We start from the raw sequence: 17,865 nt of genomic DNA on the forward strand, positions 1-17,865 counted from the left end.
ACTATAACTGTGAATATTAAATTTTTTAAAATATTTTTTTTTTTGAATCAAAATTTTTTAAAATATTTAAATCTACGACCTTTTTTATTATATATAAATATTTAACAGTCGAATAATTAATTTGGTGACATTAATTTTTTTGTTTTTTTTTTAGAATTTCTTTAAAAAAAAAAAAAAAGGCACCTATGGTTAGTTAGTTACCCTTCACTATATATAACAAACCCCACTATCCCCACCATTGCTTTCCTCATTGTTCTCTTTTTTTAAGCTCTTTCCCTTATCAGCCCTCCTTTGTCAGGTCACTTGTGCATATCCCATTTTTCTCTCTCTTTACATGGAATTCATGGAAGCTCAAGAAGAATTCATGGGCTCTAATGATCTTTCTCAGATCGTTAAAAGCAAGCGTACAAAGCGTCTGAGATCATCGTCCGCAGTCACCTCTAGCTCGTCCAGTGGTTTTGGTGGTTCCGGCGGAGAAACAGGACTTGTTGGTGAGGAACATGGTTCAATTTCCTCTCCAACAAGTTGTAGTGAGATTTATGAGAGCACAGAAGAAGAAGAAGACATGGCTAATTGTCTGATTTTATTAGCTCAAGGTGACGGTCCAAGGAAGCAGCAGCAGCAGGTGAGTGATGAAAATAATGGTAGGATGGAAAAAGAAAAATTCAGTGCAAGAAAATTCTCTGATCCTTCTGCTACAACAAATTACAAGCCTGATTTCTTTGTTTATGAGTGTAAAACTTGTAATCGTACCTTCTCTTCCTTCCAAGCATTAGGTGGTCACAGAGCCAGTCACAAAAAGCCTAAGTCCATAGTCGAAGAGAAAAAGATTCTTCTTGTTTCGCCATTAATGGACGACCTTGAAGATTGCCAACTTAACAAAAGTAGCAGTACTTTTAGTTCTGATCATCTTCAACCTCAACCTCCTCCTTCTCTTCAGACATCTAACAAAGGTTGTGGTTTTCTTGGTAATAATAAGGCCAAGATTCATGAGTGTTCAATTTGTGGGTCTGAGTTCACTTCTGGTCAAGCTCTTGGAGGTCACATGAGAAGACACAGAGCTAACACAGCTAATAATGTTAATAGTAATGATCAGATGAAGCCAAGAAATATTTTGTCTTTGGATCTTAACCTTCCGGCGCCAGAGGAAGAGCACCACCACCGTGAATCCAAGTTCCAATTTGCAGCAACCACACAACAAGCTCTTGTGTTCTCTTCCCCAGCCTTGGTGGATTGTCATTACTGAGGGGGGAATTGAAAGTTATTAAGGATTCATAGGGGATATCAATGTGAATTATTATTTTTAATTAGAATTATATGTTCCAAATTCACTAATATTCATATGATTATCAATTCTTTGAATTCTTTTTTTAGTTTTTATATTAATTAATTATGTTCTGATATCTTGATCATCTACCTGTTGAAGTTGTATACTTTGAGTAAGTAAGTGGTTAGTGTTCATGGTTGCCTTTCATTCACGAAAAGTGAGTGATGGGGGCATCTCTTTTTATTTTATTTTATTTCTGGATAAATATAGAGTTTTTTTTTTTTTTGCTGGGGGTTTCTTTGTAAGTGGGAGAGGGACGTGTGACACTGAAGAAAGAGAGGAAGAAGTGGAAATGGCATGGCTAGGGTTTGGTATCACCACCACCACAACTAAAAGTCGTGGATTAGGTTATTTTGCTCCCTTCTCTTGTTGTATTTTGGTTGCAATAAACTTCAAAATTAGTACAAAATCGCTTTTATTAGGTAGAGATTTGAGTTTTAATTAGAAATAATCTCTCATCCATTAAATTATTTTTTTTAATTTAAATATCAACTAAAATTAATATATATAACATAATTAAAAAAAAAAAAAAAGACTGTATAGCAGCCTTGTTTCTTATTAAATGAGAAAGGAATAAATGGATAGCGAAGCTGAGTTGGCAACTGTTGATGCCACATGTATCCACCTGTATCTTTCTGTTTGCTTACATTTAAATTAATTATATTAAAAATAAATAAATGTTGATATTATATAGCTTCTTTAAGCTTGTTACACCTAATTAACCAAGAGATTATCACTTACTTTGCAAGTCACTTAACTATATATTATATAATATATATTGGGATATGATACTATATGGGGGGGTCCATGGGATTGGCTATGGTGGTATTCCCAAGAAAGATTCAACTAACTCTTTGTACCACAAACATATGGATAAATATATCCCTTTGCAAAATGTTCATTAGCATATTTTGGCACCCACAATATCCTTTGATTTTGTCAATATGTGGCAACACTATTCCAAAAATATGAAATACCCAATTTACCCCTCTTCAAAAATAGACCCACCAATTAATCATGGTTGATTATTTCTTCTCTTGAAGGGCTTATCAGAAATTCAACATTACCAATTTGGTATACATTGGCTCCATTTAATTCAATGAGCAGAGTTCTCCATCCCTCCACTTTTGTCTACCAATTTTAAGAGTTTTTTATTTATGATTATTTGCTGTTTTGGAAAATAATTAAAGAGCATTAATTAATTTTTAAATTTGACTTATATTTTTACTCCATAATTATTTTTAAGAAAATTTACTATTTAATTTTTAGATATTTTTGTTATTAATAAATTAATTTCTATATTTTTAAAAATTTATTAAAATATTTTTATTTTTTCTTGCTATCAATGAAATAATCATTCAGTATTATTTTTTATTAAAAATAAATAAAAATTAAGAGAAAAAAATTTTAAAATCTAATTTTATCCTTAAATAAAATCCTTTATTTAATTTCTGAGTATTACTATTATTAACAAATTAATTTTTATATTTTCAGAAATTTATTAAAATATTTTTATTTTTTTTTATCAATAAAATAGTTTCTCGAAAATAAGAAATCTACAAAATGGTAATTTGATTTTTTATTATATTTTTAATGATAAAAATAGACAAAAAAACTATTTTATTGACAAAAAAGAAAAAATAAAAATATTTTAATAAATTTTTAAAAATATAAAAATTAATTTATTAATAATAATAATATTCAAAACTAAATAATAAATCGCTTTTATTTTTATAATACAAAACAACTATTAATTTAATTATTTTTAGCATTAATTTTATATTATTATCGTTTATTTTTATCGCTTTTTTACTCTATATATTAATAGTAACAATATTAAAAATTGATTGAAAAAAATTTTAGTTGAATTTTTAAAATCAAAGAGATTATTGAGTATACATAAAATAACACTTAAATAATAATTTTTACTTTTATAAAACATATTTTATGTTGTTTTTTTTTTTGCATAATTATCTCACTTTTATAACAGTAAAATAATAGAGTGTGAATAATAAAGTAAGGTAAAAGAGTAATTTAGTGAGTAGGTATTTAATATAATTATGTAAAAATTAAATAAAAGGAGTATATATATAAGTTGGGTTGATGGGGATAGATTCAGTAAAGATAAAAATAGATAGGAATTTGTAATGTGCACGTTTGGTTGAATGTTGGTAATTAAGGAAAGCATGTGTAATTAATTAATAAATAATAAATAATAAATATAAATACATTGCGTGAGATGTCCAAATTCCTAAGAGTGATAATCATAAACACTCCCACATGTAAGCTTGTGGGAACCTCATCTTATTTACTCTTTTTCTTTCATTTAACTATTCTATTTCTCTTCTCTATCAAAACTATTAATGCTTCTTCTTATTAAAGCTTCCCCCTAATTGTCTACTCAATTGCTCATTATTCTTTTTTAGTTTATTAAATAAATCAAATATAATTAGTAAATATTGATGAAAAATACTTTTAAAAAATACAAAAAAATTACTTAATTTAGTGGCTTGACTAAAATTAAAGAAAGAATATGCTTTAATCGTATACATAAAAATTAATGTATTTATAATATATAATTTATGACTGAAAATTTAATTTTTTGTATAAAATAAGCTTTTTTTCATATAAATATATTAAGCAGCCTGTGATTTGTCATATCTTTTGAGGTGAGTCCATGATTGGCATTTATATAGGTGGCCATTAGTTATTGTTTGTCATGTGGAAAGCAATACAGCCATGATCTCCAAATGAATAAGCAAGGTTTATAAATAATACCCACCATATATAAAATTAGGCCAAATTAAGAATTGGGTAAATTACTATCCAATTATTATTATTAGTTTAGGCACCTGATAATATGGTTCACAGATTAGGGTTAGGTCAGATCCATAATGATGATGGTAGTTACACAATGAAAAGAGTGTGTGTGCATAACTTTATGATAAGTTTTTAATTAATAGTAATCAAATTTGGATATTGTAGTGGCCCAAAGGGAAATTAAGAAAAAGAATGTAAAAACCCTCACATGCATGCAACTTTTTCCAGCATATATATAAGATGCTAAACTAGTGGTGCTATTTAAATCCAAAATCCAAATATGTATATATATATATATATATATAAAAACTTAAAATGGGTTGTAGTTGAGATTGGGAAAGGAAAATCCAAAGTGCAAAGGATTTTCCTTCTTTCCCTTTTCACCTCCTATATACTTAAATAAAATTTATTATGTTAATGTTAAATTCATGGGGAGTGAGATCGAACTCGAAATCTAAGATCGATATGCATATGCCTTGTATCGCACTAAGCGGGCATTGGGAAATAAAATAATAAGTTAGAATGGACAGCTTAAAGCCTTAAACTATACATGCTTTTACAAGTTGTATCAAATCAGAAGCACAGATACCCATGTATGCTTGGCCAATGACAATGTCTAAAGGGAGATTCTTCAACAAATGCCAAAATCTAAGTACCAAATTCAACTAATAAGGGGATAAACAGAGATGCTGGAAATTCCAAAAATTGTTGTAGTAGAAACATATAGCAGTAGAGAACAATTCATGACAACATTCTACAGGAGAAGTACGAACATGAAACAGCAAATCACATCTTATGAAGAGAAACAAGATTTCAGACAACTAACACCCATCATTCTCCAAGTGGTGTCTCATTCAATTTCATATTGCATTTGATGTCCTCCTGCAGAAATGGCAATATTTAGCATCGAGAAACTGATCAGTTTCATACTTCCATTGACAAGATAAAGCATGCATGATGAGTTGCAGGTTAACTTTGTACTCAGGATAAGGAAATTCAGATCTTTCATACAAGGTTATTTTCTGCAAGCGTGGTTTCTTCATTTGATTGAAGGAAAAATTCCCAGTAATGTCATTGAAAATAAAAGCCAAATTGTTCACAAATTAATTCTGTATCCCAATCACAAAACGTAAACAGCATAAATATTTCATCCAACACAGGCTCAAAGCAGCTTAATAAAATTTAAACTCTAAAGGCCTCACAAAGACATCTTCCACTCGCTATGGTTTGTGGTTTGAACATCCAAGCTGCCAAAAGTTGGTGATTGATTCATAACCTTTTGTTCTCCTTTTCAGCAAAATAATAGTGGATAATATGCATCATCATTTTATTCATGAAATAGATCTAAATTACAGAGAAAACTAATGAAATCTAGATTTTTTAGGACAGGAATTGGAATTGAGGAATACACATTTGATAACTTTGAGCTGAAAGTTGAAAATGTTGAAATGAAATTCTGCATCTTGAGATAATCAATATTACATTTTTTCATACATAAGAAATGTTGAAAAAGCAGAAAACTGTTTCTTTGACCTCAATAATCTGGAACTCCTTGCCCATTACAAGGAACCCTCTGGATACTCTTACACCTCTTGAAATAATTTTGGTAAGCTAATATACCTGATCCTGATGCAAGTTGCTCACAGAAATCATCCATTAAGAGAGTGGGCTTCCAAAAGATGCTATTCCTTAGTTAGCATAAACATTCACCCTCACCCGAGCAGTAACTTCAGGATGAAGCTTAAGCTCAGCAATATATTCTCCTGTTTCCCTGATTTCTGGAAGAGAAACAATTCGCTTGTCCACATCCCTGGCAACAATAAAAGACAAAGAGCAAGCACATAGATAAGTATAGGCATGGAAGACATGTATGTGCTCGTGTGCACATTTGTGTTTGTGAAAACAATTGGCTTATACACATCACTTAGGATCAAAGCAATTAAAACAAAATATGCACATGCACATCGTTGTCTCTATTTGTCATAATTATTTGTATCTCCCAACTGATAAACTATAATTTGTATCCACCACAGGTTCCCAAGTTATAGACTGTTCCATGCATGGCCTAAACCATGAGAAGTGAAAACAAAACATCCTAGTTCTTATCTCTATACTATTAATAGATAAGGTCAGGTGTCATATATTTGAAATTTCGCAGAGAGTAGCTAATGAGAATGATGCTGTAACTCAATCCCATAATAATAAAAATAGGACAAAGTTGTTTAGAATATAAATATGAGTAGGCCATTACTATCATTACATAGGTTAAACTTTTGGGTGAGGGGAACTTTTTTGGGGTTGGGGGGGAGCAATCTATCAGCAGTGAATTTCACATACAGATAGATTCACCTGTCAAAAAAGATACTATGGAGGTTTCAGGATCAAGGTATCATAGCTGAAGAAAACACTATTAGGCCTACTCCAACCATGTTGCTGTGATCTTGGGCCCAGGCCAAGGGAAGTGAAATATTAGGCTTACGATTTGCATTTGTATCCATAAATAATAGCCATCTGCTAAGTGAATTGCACATAATTAGAAGTTCTCAGGAATTACATTGAGAATTCAGAATAACATGGAGTACACAGAATGGGGGAGTAAAGGTGAAAGTCAAGGACTTCTAGAGTTTGGTAATAAAATTCATGAATACGAGAGGCATCTGCATGTTAAGCCAAAATATGTTGGAAGACAGTACCTCTGAAGCTGTGCCTTGATGATGTCAACAAGATCTTGAGCAGTTACACTGCAAACATACATGCAAATTAGACACGAAATGCAAAAAAAATGAAGTTTTAATCAATGATGGCATTAAAGTTGCACTGTCTTCACTTACCTTCCAAATATTTGTTTGCCCTTTCCACCTTTGCGCTTCACCTTGAAAGCTCCAACAGTTTCAAAAATAAGAGCAAGCTGCTGTGCCTCTTCTTTTACCTGCAAAAGATAAGATTTTCAAACAAGATTATAATAATTAAAAGAAGAGGACAACATGGTACAGAGAACTACTGGAGATGTATACTGCAATAGTCAATTACCCGTTTTTTCTCAGCATCAATTCTTTCTTCTTCCATCCGCATTTCCCTGAAAAGTAAGCAAGAGAAAGCAATTAAACCATGACATTAGCATGTAACATGACAAAGACCTACTATAAACCAAAATCAGTTGATGGGTTTTAAGCTTATAGCATACACTTCAGCTAATAAAGAACAAAAAACCGGGCAAAAAATTCCAAAGCTCCCCAACAAATATCTATGGTTTGACAGCATAATAGCAGTGAGGCTCAATCAACAAGCATCCCCTCCAAATATCAAGTTTTTCTTTTTAATTAAGCTCCCCTTTGCATCAGTAATATAGTAAGCTTCTTAGTCACTGTCAGTTGAGCATGTCTACAAGTGAAGAAAGATGGCTTCTTGTTTAATCCATCCCAATGGACTAGCTACACCTCATTTTTCAGTAGCTTATTCAAGATTAAAACATACCTTACGATTTGCATTGACATCCTGATTTTTCTCACATATGCATAAAACATCTAATGTCTTAAATGTTCATTCCATTTCCCTTTCCTAAACATGCGTACATCTTTTTTAACCAAGCACCAATTAATCCACCTGAGGAAGTGATGGAACTCTTGTATGGGAAAAAACAAATCCTTGAAGTTGAAAATGCAGTATTATCAACTTGTAATCCATTTCGTTCGCTTATATGCATTTTCTATTTTGACATATTTCCTAAGAAAATGTATGCTGAGCTATTTCTTAAATCACCTACTTGTAAAACAATTCGAACTCTATTCTCACAACAATGTTAAGATAATTCAACAAACATTAAGGACAACCAAAATAGACACAGACATAAAGTAACATACTTTAGTAGAGAAGGAGTAACAATCTGGGCCTTGCCCATGGGCAGAAGATAATTCCTGTAATAACCAGCCTTCACATCGAGCAATTGCCCCTTTTTCCCCAAATCTGTCACATCCTCTTTCAATATTATCTACCACAAACAAAAATTGAAAACTAACCATTGAGAAGCTCGCTCTGCTAGCTATGAAATAGAGAAACAAAAGAGAAATTCGAAGCTCTTGCAAATAAACAGAATGATGGGTGAGAAAATTGTAACCTAGAAGAGAAATGGCGAGAACTAAAAGAACCCTTGTCAGATTATCAAGTGAGATGCTTACCTTTCTGGTCTTTTTGGCTTTCTTTTGAGCCCAAATCACCATGGGCATTCTTTTGTCCGGCAACTTGGAGATTTCATTAGAGTGTCCACAAAAGCTGTGAAGCCAAGAGGAAGAACTCCATGAGAGAGTTGCCGCTGTAGATGGTGACGCCATTACCAGTTTGCCAATTGCCGCACCCCAAAAAAACTTCACCTTCTATTTCAGTGGCCTTATCCGCTGGGCGCTTGCTTGGGCTTTCTGTTATGCTTACAGAGGCCACTTTGCGAACCTGTGCGCGTTGTCGTTTTGGCCTTCAAACTATATAAATAAACAAATAAATTATAAAACCTTTTTCTTTGTTTTTTAGTGTTGCATCTAAAAATTCTCAGATTTTAAATTTTATACCATTAATCCTATTTTATTTTAGTGAACTCTCTCATGGAGCTTTTGAATTAGGCAAGAATTTTTTGAATTTTAATTGATATATAAATAAATTAAAATATAAATTTCTAAATAATATTAAGAATAAGAAATTTAACCTTAATTAACGCATTTAAAAAATTGATGGATTTTAATATTGACGGGACTCGAGATAGATGTGGAAATCTAAGGTGGGACATGGGCGGAGGTAAGATACAACATGTCCCAGATTATTAGAGATAAATAAATATATAGAGAGTGTAAATATCTGATCTACTGCTTGTCTGAGTATTTTTATTTATAAAAATTTAATTTTTCTTTAAATTGTGAATGATGAGTTTATCTTTATAAATAATAAAATACTAGACCAAGTGTGTGTTAAATAACATACTGGATACACATACAAGTATTGTTAGACTCATAAATTTTTAATACCCAATTAATTAATCGTATTTTAAAAATATTTAATTTAACTAAATGGAGAGAGTATTATTATATAGTTTTTTTTTCATAAATTTATTACTAGAAATATTTAATTGGTAAGAAAAAAATAAAATTTATTTTATATAATAGTAAACAAATTATTTTTTATAAACTTTTTATAAGAAAATATATAATTTAATTGTGAATGACACGTATTCAATAAAAAAAAGATAAATCAAAAGAATTGACGAGCGAGAAATAAAGAGGACATATTAATAATATTTTAAATATTAAAAAGAGCTGAATTATTTTCGTAGTTCTGAAATGTGATAAGAGAATTTTATTTAATCAGTAAGGAAGGAAAAAGGAAAAATGAAAAATTTAGAAATTTTTTATTTGTGTGTAATGAGATGAATACGATTGTCAGTATCTTCTGCGCAGCATCCATCACCCCATATGAAAATTTCAACTCTTGCATGCCTGATGATTCACGTCATATGCAATAACCTGATTTTCCTTATCATATTTATTTATTTATTTTTAATTTCTGTTGAGAGGAAAAAGGATATATAATGAAAAAAACTACATATATATAATGCGCAAATTAGTGAAGACTTTCTAGAATTGGTAAGAAAAATTTAAAGACAACTGATTTAAAAAAAATAGTCAATTTAAGAGATATTTTGTAGTAAACTGATGATTGCATGTAAATACTGATACATGAATAACAAATTACTAAAAATAATAATAAAAAAATACTTAAGAAAATAGGGGTTAAACAATTTTTTCTTTTAATAATAGTATTTATTTATGTGTAAATTTGTATGTGATTTGCGATAGCATATAAGTATTATACTGTATAATTTTTCGACAGAATTCAGGCCTAAACTCCTAATGTAAGGGTAGACTATATTATATTATTATTATTATTATTTATTTTATTATAATATAATGTATAACACTTGGGAAAAAAAATAATAGAAATTCAACCAAGTAAATGTTTTTTTATTTTTTTGTCGGAACAAGTAAATGGTTTATTGCTTATAAATTATTCCCTTACATGCCAACTTTTCTTAAACTCTACCCTTCCTCAGAGTTGTCTTCATGCCGGATTGGTCACATTTGAGGGAGGTCTTAACTAGGGATGAATTCAAGCTATAGTTCCAAGTTGACTTCCATCTCTCTCTCTCTCTCTCTCTCTCTCAGTTGTTGTTAATGTCTTTGTTGCACGTCCAGGAAATTTCTCTCTATATATAAATAACAAGCTTTTGACGAAAAAGATCCAGAACCCATCTAGGAGAAGTTAGATACTAAAGATATTTTGATGAAAATGATAATTTCCGAGGCAGCTTCTTCATTTCCCGATGTATCTCAAGGTGATTTTCAGATGTATCCCGGCGGCGAAGTCGTTGTTTCGACCTCTCTTGAAGCTAGTTCCATCTCAGAATCTCACTTAAATTCTCTACTTTATAGTCTCTGTCTTCTCAAAGACAAGGTTCATCAGGTTCAGTCTTTGGTTAATATTATTCTCTTCGCACCAAATGATCACCAGACCCAGCCTGAGTCAACTTCTCTAGCCACAGCGAGGATGGGGAATGTGATTCAAGAAATAATTGTTACTGCATCTTCAATGGCTTTAACTTGCCAGCAGATGGCTATTGCTTCAAACTCAGCACCAGCCAATAACAACAACACCGATGAATTGCACCAGGCCGCTCAAGCTAACAAGGTTGAGGAAAATGGGATACTGCAACCAAACTTCGGCGGCAATAACATAGGCCAAGATAGAGAGCAAAGCTTCTTCTCCAGCGAAACGTTCGAGTCCTGGTATGGTGAAAACTACAACAATAGAAGCAACCAAATCCAAAAGGTGGAAAGAAAAGGATTTTCTCAAGGAGGCACTAGTGAGAATACAGCAGAAGGGAAATCATTCGTTAAGAATTATGATATAGTGGAACTGGATGCAGCGGATTTACTAGCTAAGTACACTCATTATTGTCAAGTTTGTGGTAAAGGATTCAAACGTGATGCGAATTTGAGGATGCATATGAGAGCTCATGGAGATGAATATAAGACTAATGCTGCTTTGAGCAATCCAATGAAGAACAGTAGCATGGGAGATAATAATAATAATGAGTTGTGGATGAAATTGCCTAGAAAATATTCATGTCCACAAGAAGGGTGTCGGTGGAATCAGAAGCATGCTAAGTTTCAGCCATTGAAATCCATGATTTGTGTGAAGAATCATTACAAGAGAAGCCATTGTCCGAAGATGTATGTGTGTAAGAGGTGCAACAGGAAGCAATTCTCGGTTTTGTCTGATTTGAGGACTCATGAGAAGCACTGTGGAGATGTGAAGTGGCAGTGCTCTTGTGGCACTACATTTTCTAGGAAAGATAAGCTTATGGGTCATGTTGCTTTGTTCGTCGTCGGACACAGCCCAGCAATAACTTCACAGAATCACCATGTTGATTGAACCACCGACTATACAAAATGGTACGTTATTTGCTATAGGGTTAATTTTAGAAATTTCCATAGTGATCGATGTTTCTTTTTTATTTGTTTTTTTTTATTTTATTATTATTATTTTGTTAAGAGACCTTGTCATACATGATATCCCATGAACAATGCTTTTTGGAAAATTCGTTCCTGTAATATATATACAAATAATTTCTTTTAACTTTTTTATAAACGGAAATTTTCATTTGTAATGAACTACTTATATATCGTTTTGAAGAATTTATGCATATAAATGTTTTGTGCTATTTTCTTAGGAAGAATTGATAGATTATTATATTTATAACCTAATAATTTCTGTTTTCTCAGGAAGAATTTATGCATATAAATCTTAAATAATTAGTAAATAGTCGATAAAGTAAATATTTTATAGTATTATAACTTTGTTAAGAGTAGCAATATGTCCATTGCATTGCATTCCTCTATTTCATTCTTTATGTTTTGATATTATGAGCTATATTCAATACTATATTCATGTGTAAGAACGAAGAGTCGATTCTTTTCACATATATTTGTATGGTTATTTGAGTGTGTTAATTAATTTTCTCTTTTTTATTTTTGTTTATAAAAAAATTGAATAGATCAACTCAAATTTATTTTTTGAATGTTTCAAATTTTTAACTTCTAACACTTAAAAATCAAAAGAAAATTATACTTTTAATATCTGTATTCTTCTATGCTCACCCAAAAAGGAAAATTTCGGGATCTAACCACTGGATATATCGTCGTCTATTACTTCATTATTTTGCATATATAAGCTAAGTATTTGAATTGGTAGTATTTTGTGCCATGACCATCCAATCAAATCTCACCTCCAATCCTTTTTTACCATAGCTAAAATGCATATATATTTTTCATCCTGTTTCAATTACTTAATCTAAAACCCATATTTCCTTAGTTATTCTTTTCAGAGTTCTAACTTTTCGATAAATATCTTTCAACATTTTTATTCCCTAACATAAAATTATATTGAGAATCCCATATCGAAAACACATAAAAAATTAGAGATGAATATGAGTGATTTGATTACTTTTATATTTTCAGATAACATACATTTATTATATATTTGAGATATATTTTATCTTTTTTATAACCACTAAATAATTATTTTTTTTATTTTATAGTATGTCTTTTGTATAGATCAATAAATAGTTTTTGAAGATTCTTCTTTTTCTCATTTTCATAAATATTATTATAAACAATATAGTTTTATCTATAGATACATTTTTTTACTTAAATATGATCTTAATTATCTCTACGTACGCATTTAAAAACGTATTCTCACAACTTTATCCTATGAGGTTTTATAAGAATCAGTTTAATGCCACAATAATTTATAAGGCTCTTTGGAAAGACATAAGGTTATATATCTTGATTCTTGAGCAGTGGACAAAGCCTCTGCATTTTGCTTAGAGTTGTTTTTCCATGAGACTCGTAAGAGTTGCTTGACTATCAATTTTGTCCTCTTTTTTAGTGTCGTTTTATAGACCAAACGACATCATCCCTCTAATATTATGTTTGGGAAGGAGTTTATGGAGTTAAGATATAGTCTTCTGAAATAAGTTTCTTTTAGAAAGATAAGCTATTTAAGGAGTTTACAGTTTTTGGAGCTTTTGAAAACCTTCAAATATTCTTGATGAGAAAGAGAACAAACTTTGATAAGGAATCCTTATATTGGTTGATGAATGCAAGAGAAACACTTGATGCCTTATTCCATTTTCGGTTTTTTTTGAGTAAATTTCATATGTCTTATCGGAACTTATAAAATTATAACCGTGTCATCCTTAACTTTAATTTATAACATAAAACTATCTGAACTTTAATTTATATAACATAAAAGTCCAGCTTAGCTCTTACAGCTGGTTTCCCGGTCTCTATCCCTACATGACACTGGTAACATGGCAGAATAGCAGAAAATGTCACTTCTATGTGTCTGAGATTTAAGAGAGGCAAGTTCTTGAGGCTTTGAATAGCCAAAATATCACTTTTCCGAACGATGCTAAGTCTGCCATCGAACTTCAAGATTTTTAGTTTGGATCTAGAAATAATATGGCCTCAGAGATTTAACAAGAAATGTATTTCCATTTTTTTGAAAAATCAAGCTGCATTACACCTATACGTTTTGAGGATGGCTTGAGTCCGTGAAACTGAAATAAATCTGCATCGCAAGGGCCAAGGAATGGACATTATGGTTGTGAAGAAGGCAATCGAATTTCCACAAAGCCCAATAAAACCTTTTGAATCAGCAGATGATGAAGATTGCAGATTTATAAAGAGCTGCAATGCTTTCACAATGGCCAAAAGCTCTTCTTAATTAGATTGCATGGAACCTAACGGGTAGGAAAACAAACACATAACATTACCATAGTGATCTCTCAAAACTCTACCAATGTCGCTACGCTCAGAAACTAAGCATGAGGAACCAGTGTTCCATTTGAGAGAGTTGGATGCTAGAGGAACCTAGAGAGTTTAAAATTAACAGCATCAGTGCCTTGTAGGTGAGAGGATGAGGCGAGGTGAGCAAATTTCAATAGGGGAGTCATATTATAGCCACATCATCAGTGCTACATAGGAGATAAACCAGGAAACAGGTAAGTTGGGCTTTTATGTTACATAAAATAAAGTTGAGTGGTTTTATGTTACAATTTAAAATTTAAAGATGACATTGTTAAGTGCAAAGATGGTAGGTGAAATTTACCCTTAATGAATGTAAATGGTTCAAAAAGATTCCAACAACTCTCTTCATGCTGTTCTTATTCCAAAATCCCCACTCTTCAAGTTCAAGATCACCCTTCTCAAACCTATTATCATCATCATCCATTAATTACCCAATTTTTTTTATTTTTTTCTCGAAAGGGGAAAAGAAGGGTATGGGACGAAGATGGGTGGAGCGATGAATGTGTTTGAAGAAGTTGGATTGGGTAGGAGTTCAGAAATGAATTTGCAAAGTAGGGAAGTTGTAAGTAACCAGTGTTGAGAATTGAATAATTACATGATCTAAAAAATAAATACGAAAAGAAATTGACACAAATTTAATGTGATTCATCAATTTGATTATGTTCATGGCGGTTAGAATTTTTTTATTTGTCTTTAAATTTTTTTTAGAACAGTATATACTAAAAAAATATTACATATTTGTATGTCTAAAAAAAATATAAAAAAACAAAAGATAGAGTTCATAATATATTATTAGACTCTATATCTTAATAATTCTCCAGTCAACCCAACCATTTTCATTCTCTATGCCAATGTGTTCAATAAAAACATCTAACCGCAAATATCTTCTGTACTATTGTAGAAGACCAATTAAAATCTTGTACAGTCTCAACTTTCTAGTATCAACATTTTTAGTCAACATGTCTGCTAGATCCGCAACAGTGAAGTATGGTGTATATAATATATTATTAGATTTCATATCTTAACAACCAAAAGAGAAGGAGAGTCTCGGTTATTGTGAATAAATTTTATTATTGCTGCATGTGCAACAGTTGTATTCTAGTCATTGATATAATGGATCTCATGTAAATTCCTCCTATATAACTAATAAATAATACATATAAACATTATACATATAATGGTTATATTAAATAATTTTTCATTATTTATTTTTTCCTTACAAGGGAGAATCTCAAAAAAGAGTTATATAGGGTAGTTTTTATTTTCTCAATATATCCAAATGTTTTTTTTTTTAAGTTTGTTTTAGATTTATTGTACTTTAACTTGTTGTGTGCTTTTCTTTTGCATGCAGATGGTGGTGTTGTTTTAGTGGCAATGTTGTTCTCTCGAAATAGATGTATTCATTGGTACTTTTCATTTTATTGTAGGATATGACGTATTGTAAGTGTCAAAATGACGAGTTTAATTTTCTGAGTGTGTAATCCTTTTAGACACCTTTTGGTACTTCTTCGCTCAATACCCAATCTTTCAAAAACCGACAGAGTCAAAGAACTCTACTCGTCGCCCGTTGTTTCTCTCATGCTAATCCTTGGTTTGCTTGTGGATTTCTGCTTCTCCCTCAAAATTGTCCTCTTGATGAATTTGTTGATTGTTTGAGATATGTGTTCTTTTATTTTCTATATTGATTTAGAATGATTGTTGGTAGATCGAGTCTGCCTACCTCTTGAGAGCTAGGATTTTTAAATGAGAATTTATTTATTGAATTGAGCCTTTAAATTAGGGATTGCAACGGATAAGATATTTTCGAGTACTCATCCGATTAAAATCTAATAGGACGGATTTGGATAGTTATACTCATTTGAGAGATGAGTTTGGATTTAAAAAATAATACCCATTGTGAGTTTGATTGAATTTAAATTTTATGTTAGATATCCACTGTCAGAATCCGTTTATATAAATAATTAATTTAATATAAAAATATATTTTACAATAATATTTATAAATTTTTTATATATTTTTATTTAAAAATTAAAATTTAAATATTTTTTAAAAATATTAAATTTTTTAAATAAAAATTATTAATAAAAAATATTTTTTATATAAATTATTAATTAAAATATATAAAATTAAATAAGTCCAAATTTTACTTGAATAAAAATAATTGAATTTAAAATGAATTCAAATAATTTAAATTAATTTTTAATTAAATTTAAAATAAATTTAAATATTATTAATTTAAATTAAATTCAAATTCAAATAATTAATTTTTGTGATTACCCTACTCATTTATCTTCCTATTTTAAATTTCACAGGCTTTTAAAATTTTATTTTTTAGACTTTAAAGGGTCTACTTATTTTGTAAGAGTCGAGTCTTTTTATACATTTGTTGGGCTTCGGCCCTTCATTGTACTTGAAAAAATGTGGTCAAATTTGGTTGAACCTTCATCTATCCATTGCAACAGTCGGTGACATTAACAACTTTGTTAAAATTTTTTGCTTAGCCCGCCTTTAAACAGCCGGACCGCGAAACTCAGTTTTTGTTTAACTCGAAAACGAAGAGGCAGCCCAGATGTCCTTAAAATCAATCCTTTCCGTCCATACACTCTCCCTTTAAATCCATCCGTCCACATCACGAATCCGTGCCTCACACGACCTACCCGCGAAATACTCTAATATTCCCAATATAGCCACAAAAGACTTCGTGCGCGTCCCGCTCTAAATACATCAAAAATCAAACTTTGACAAAAGATCAATGGTCCATATTTTCCACGTCATCAATCCGTTACTTTCCATCCCAACCAATCAAAGAACATTCCTCATCCTCTATATAAGGAGTTGCAATTCACTGGACAAACACAATTCGCCCTTTCTCTATCTTGCAAATCAGATCTTTTCAATCTCTTTGTATTCCCAGATGGCACCAAAGGCAGCAGAGAAGAAACCGGCGGAGAAGAAGCCAGCGGAGGATAAGAAGGCTGAGAAAGCACCGGCGGAGAAGAAGCCGAGAGCAGAAAAGAAGTTACCTAAGGAAGGTGCCTCCGGCGCTGACAAGAAGAAGAGGCGGACAAAGAAGAGCGTGGAGACCTACAAGATCTACATCTTCAAGGTCTTGAAACAGGTTCATCCGGATATTGGGATCTCGAGCAAGGCCATGGGGATCATGAACAGCTTCATCAACGACATCTTTGAGAAGCTAGCTCAGGAGTCCTCTCGGCTAGCTAGGTACAACAAGAAGCCCACCATTACTTCTAGGGAGATTCAGACTGCTGTGAGACTTGTTTTGCCAGGAGAGCTTGCTAAGCACGCCGTTTCAGAGGGTACGAAGGCGGTTACCAAGTTCACTAGTTCTTAGGTTAGGGTTTTATTTTGGGGAAAAAAAGTTTGGTCTTTCTTATTGTAAAGGCTGATTTGATTTCTATGTTGAATTAGGGATTTTCTGATGCTTTTTGTAACTAATGTAGTTTCATGGACTTAAATGAAAATGAAAAAAGCTAAATATTTTGTTAATTTCAATCTGAACCCTTTTCTAGTACGAATTTTCTCTATTAAATTTACATAATGATTGAATTTTTTCATAGTGTTCTATCTTTTTTCAACTTCAAGCAAACACGTTAAACAGGAATATTGAAGGCAAAGGTCGTTGATCACTGAAGCCAAACCATTCAGGTTGATGTTGCCATCTGCTTGAGTGGAGTTGAATGCGAGTTTTGTGTAATCCTGATTCTCATAAGTGAAGATTTTCTCCATGCCCTGCAGCATAATCAAAACTGATTTTAGGAGCAAAAGAAAATTTGCCTCTGACTATTT

The 17,865-nt window shown here is 31.4% G+C and overlaps 4 protein-coding genes across 5 annotated transcripts; 3 read left to right on the plus strand and 1 right to left on the minus strand.

Annotated features, from left to right (window-relative positions):
• Nucleotides 1-255: 255 nt before the first annotated feature.
• LOC110626132 (zinc finger protein ZAT5) lies at nucleotides 256-1,353 on the plus strand. Its single transcript, XM_021771890.2, has one exon. The coding sequence runs from the start codon at nucleotides 335-337 to the stop codon at nucleotides 1,244-1,246; it is 912 nt and encodes a 303-aa protein (XP_021627582.1). The 5' UTR covers nucleotides 256-334; the 3' UTR covers nucleotides 1,247-1,353.
• A 3,307-nt stretch (nucleotides 1,354-4,660) lies between these two features.
• Nucleotides 4,661-8,587, minus strand: LOC110627166 (50S ribosomal protein L9, chloroplastic). 2 transcript variants are annotated; one of them, XR_002489846.2, is made up of 7 exons: nucleotides 8,323-8,587; nucleotides 8,008-8,135; nucleotides 7,178-7,223; nucleotides 6,979-7,076; nucleotides 6,841-6,888; nucleotides 5,768-5,957; nucleotides 4,661-5,029 (listed from the first exon to the last, which is right to left on the minus strand). XR_002489846.2 is itself a non-coding variant. In XM_021773428.2 (6 exons), the coding sequence occupies exons 1-6, from the start codon at nucleotides 8,473-8,475 to the stop codon at nucleotides 5,837-5,839; spliced, it is 594 nt and encodes a 197-aa protein (XP_021629120.1). In that variant the 5' UTR covers nucleotides 8,476-8,587; the 3' UTR covers nucleotides 5,546-5,836. The 2 variants fall into 2 exon arrangements, 1 of the variants encoding a protein (XP_021629120.1); XM_021773428.2 differs by lacking the exon at nucleotides 4,661-5,029 and having other exon boundaries at nucleotides 5,546-5,957.
• Nucleotides 8,588-10,442: 1,855 nt separating this feature from the next.
• Nucleotides 10,443-11,811, plus strand: LOC110625855 (protein SENSITIVE TO PROTON RHIZOTOXICITY 2). The gene has a single exon (XM_021771527.2). The coding sequence runs from the start codon at nucleotides 10,469-10,471 to the stop codon at nucleotides 11,618-11,620; it is 1,152 nt and encodes a 383-aa protein (XP_021627219.1). The 5' UTR covers nucleotides 10,443-10,468; the 3' UTR covers nucleotides 11,621-11,811.
• Nucleotides 11,812-16,903: 5,092 nt separating this feature from the next.
• On the plus strand, nucleotides 16,904-17,571 carry LOC110625856 (probable histone H2B.3). The gene has a single exon (XM_021771528.2). It carries the CDS (start codon nucleotides 16,973-16,975, stop codon nucleotides 17,408-17,410), a length of 438 nt encoding a protein of 145 aa, XP_021627220.1. The 5' UTR covers nucleotides 16,904-16,972; the 3' UTR covers nucleotides 17,411-17,571.
• The last annotated feature ends 294 nt before the right edge of the window (nucleotides 17,572-17,865 follow it).

Source organism: Manihot esculenta, chromosome 11 (assembly GCF_001659605.2).
Source record: "Manihot esculenta cultivar AM560-2 chromosome 11, M.esculenta_v8, whole genome shotgun sequence".
In the NCBI taxonomy this organism is placed as follows: domain Eukaryota; kingdom Viridiplantae; phylum Streptophyta; class Magnoliopsida; order Malpighiales; family Euphorbiaceae; genus Manihot; species Manihot esculenta.

Bases quoted from the DNA above. Each gene is read 5' to 3' on its own strand.
- LOC110627166 (XM_021773428.2), bottom strand. From the start codon at position 8,475: ATGGCGTCACCATCTACAGCGGCAACTCTCTCATGGAGTTCTTCCTCT. The intron at 8,136-8,322 runs GTAAGCATCTCA...TGTTTGTGGTAG, and splicing joins AAGCCAAAAAGACCAGAAAG to ATAATATTGAAAGAGGATGT. The intron at 6,889-6,978 runs GTAAGTGAAGAC...GTATGTTTGCAG, and splicing joins GGCAAACAAATATTTGGAAG to TGTAACTGCTCAAGATCTTG.
- LOC110625855 (XM_021771527.2), top strand. From the start codon at position 10,469: ATGAAAATGATAATTTCCGAGGCAGCTTCTTCATTTCCCGATGTATCT.
- LOC110626132 (XM_021771890.2), top strand. From the start codon at position 335: ATGGAATTCATGGAAGCTCAAGAAGAATTCATGGGCTCTAATGATCTT.
- LOC110625856 (XM_021771528.2), top strand. From the start codon at position 16,973: ATGGCACCAAAGGCAGCAGAGAAGAAACCGGCGGAGAAGAAGCCAGCG.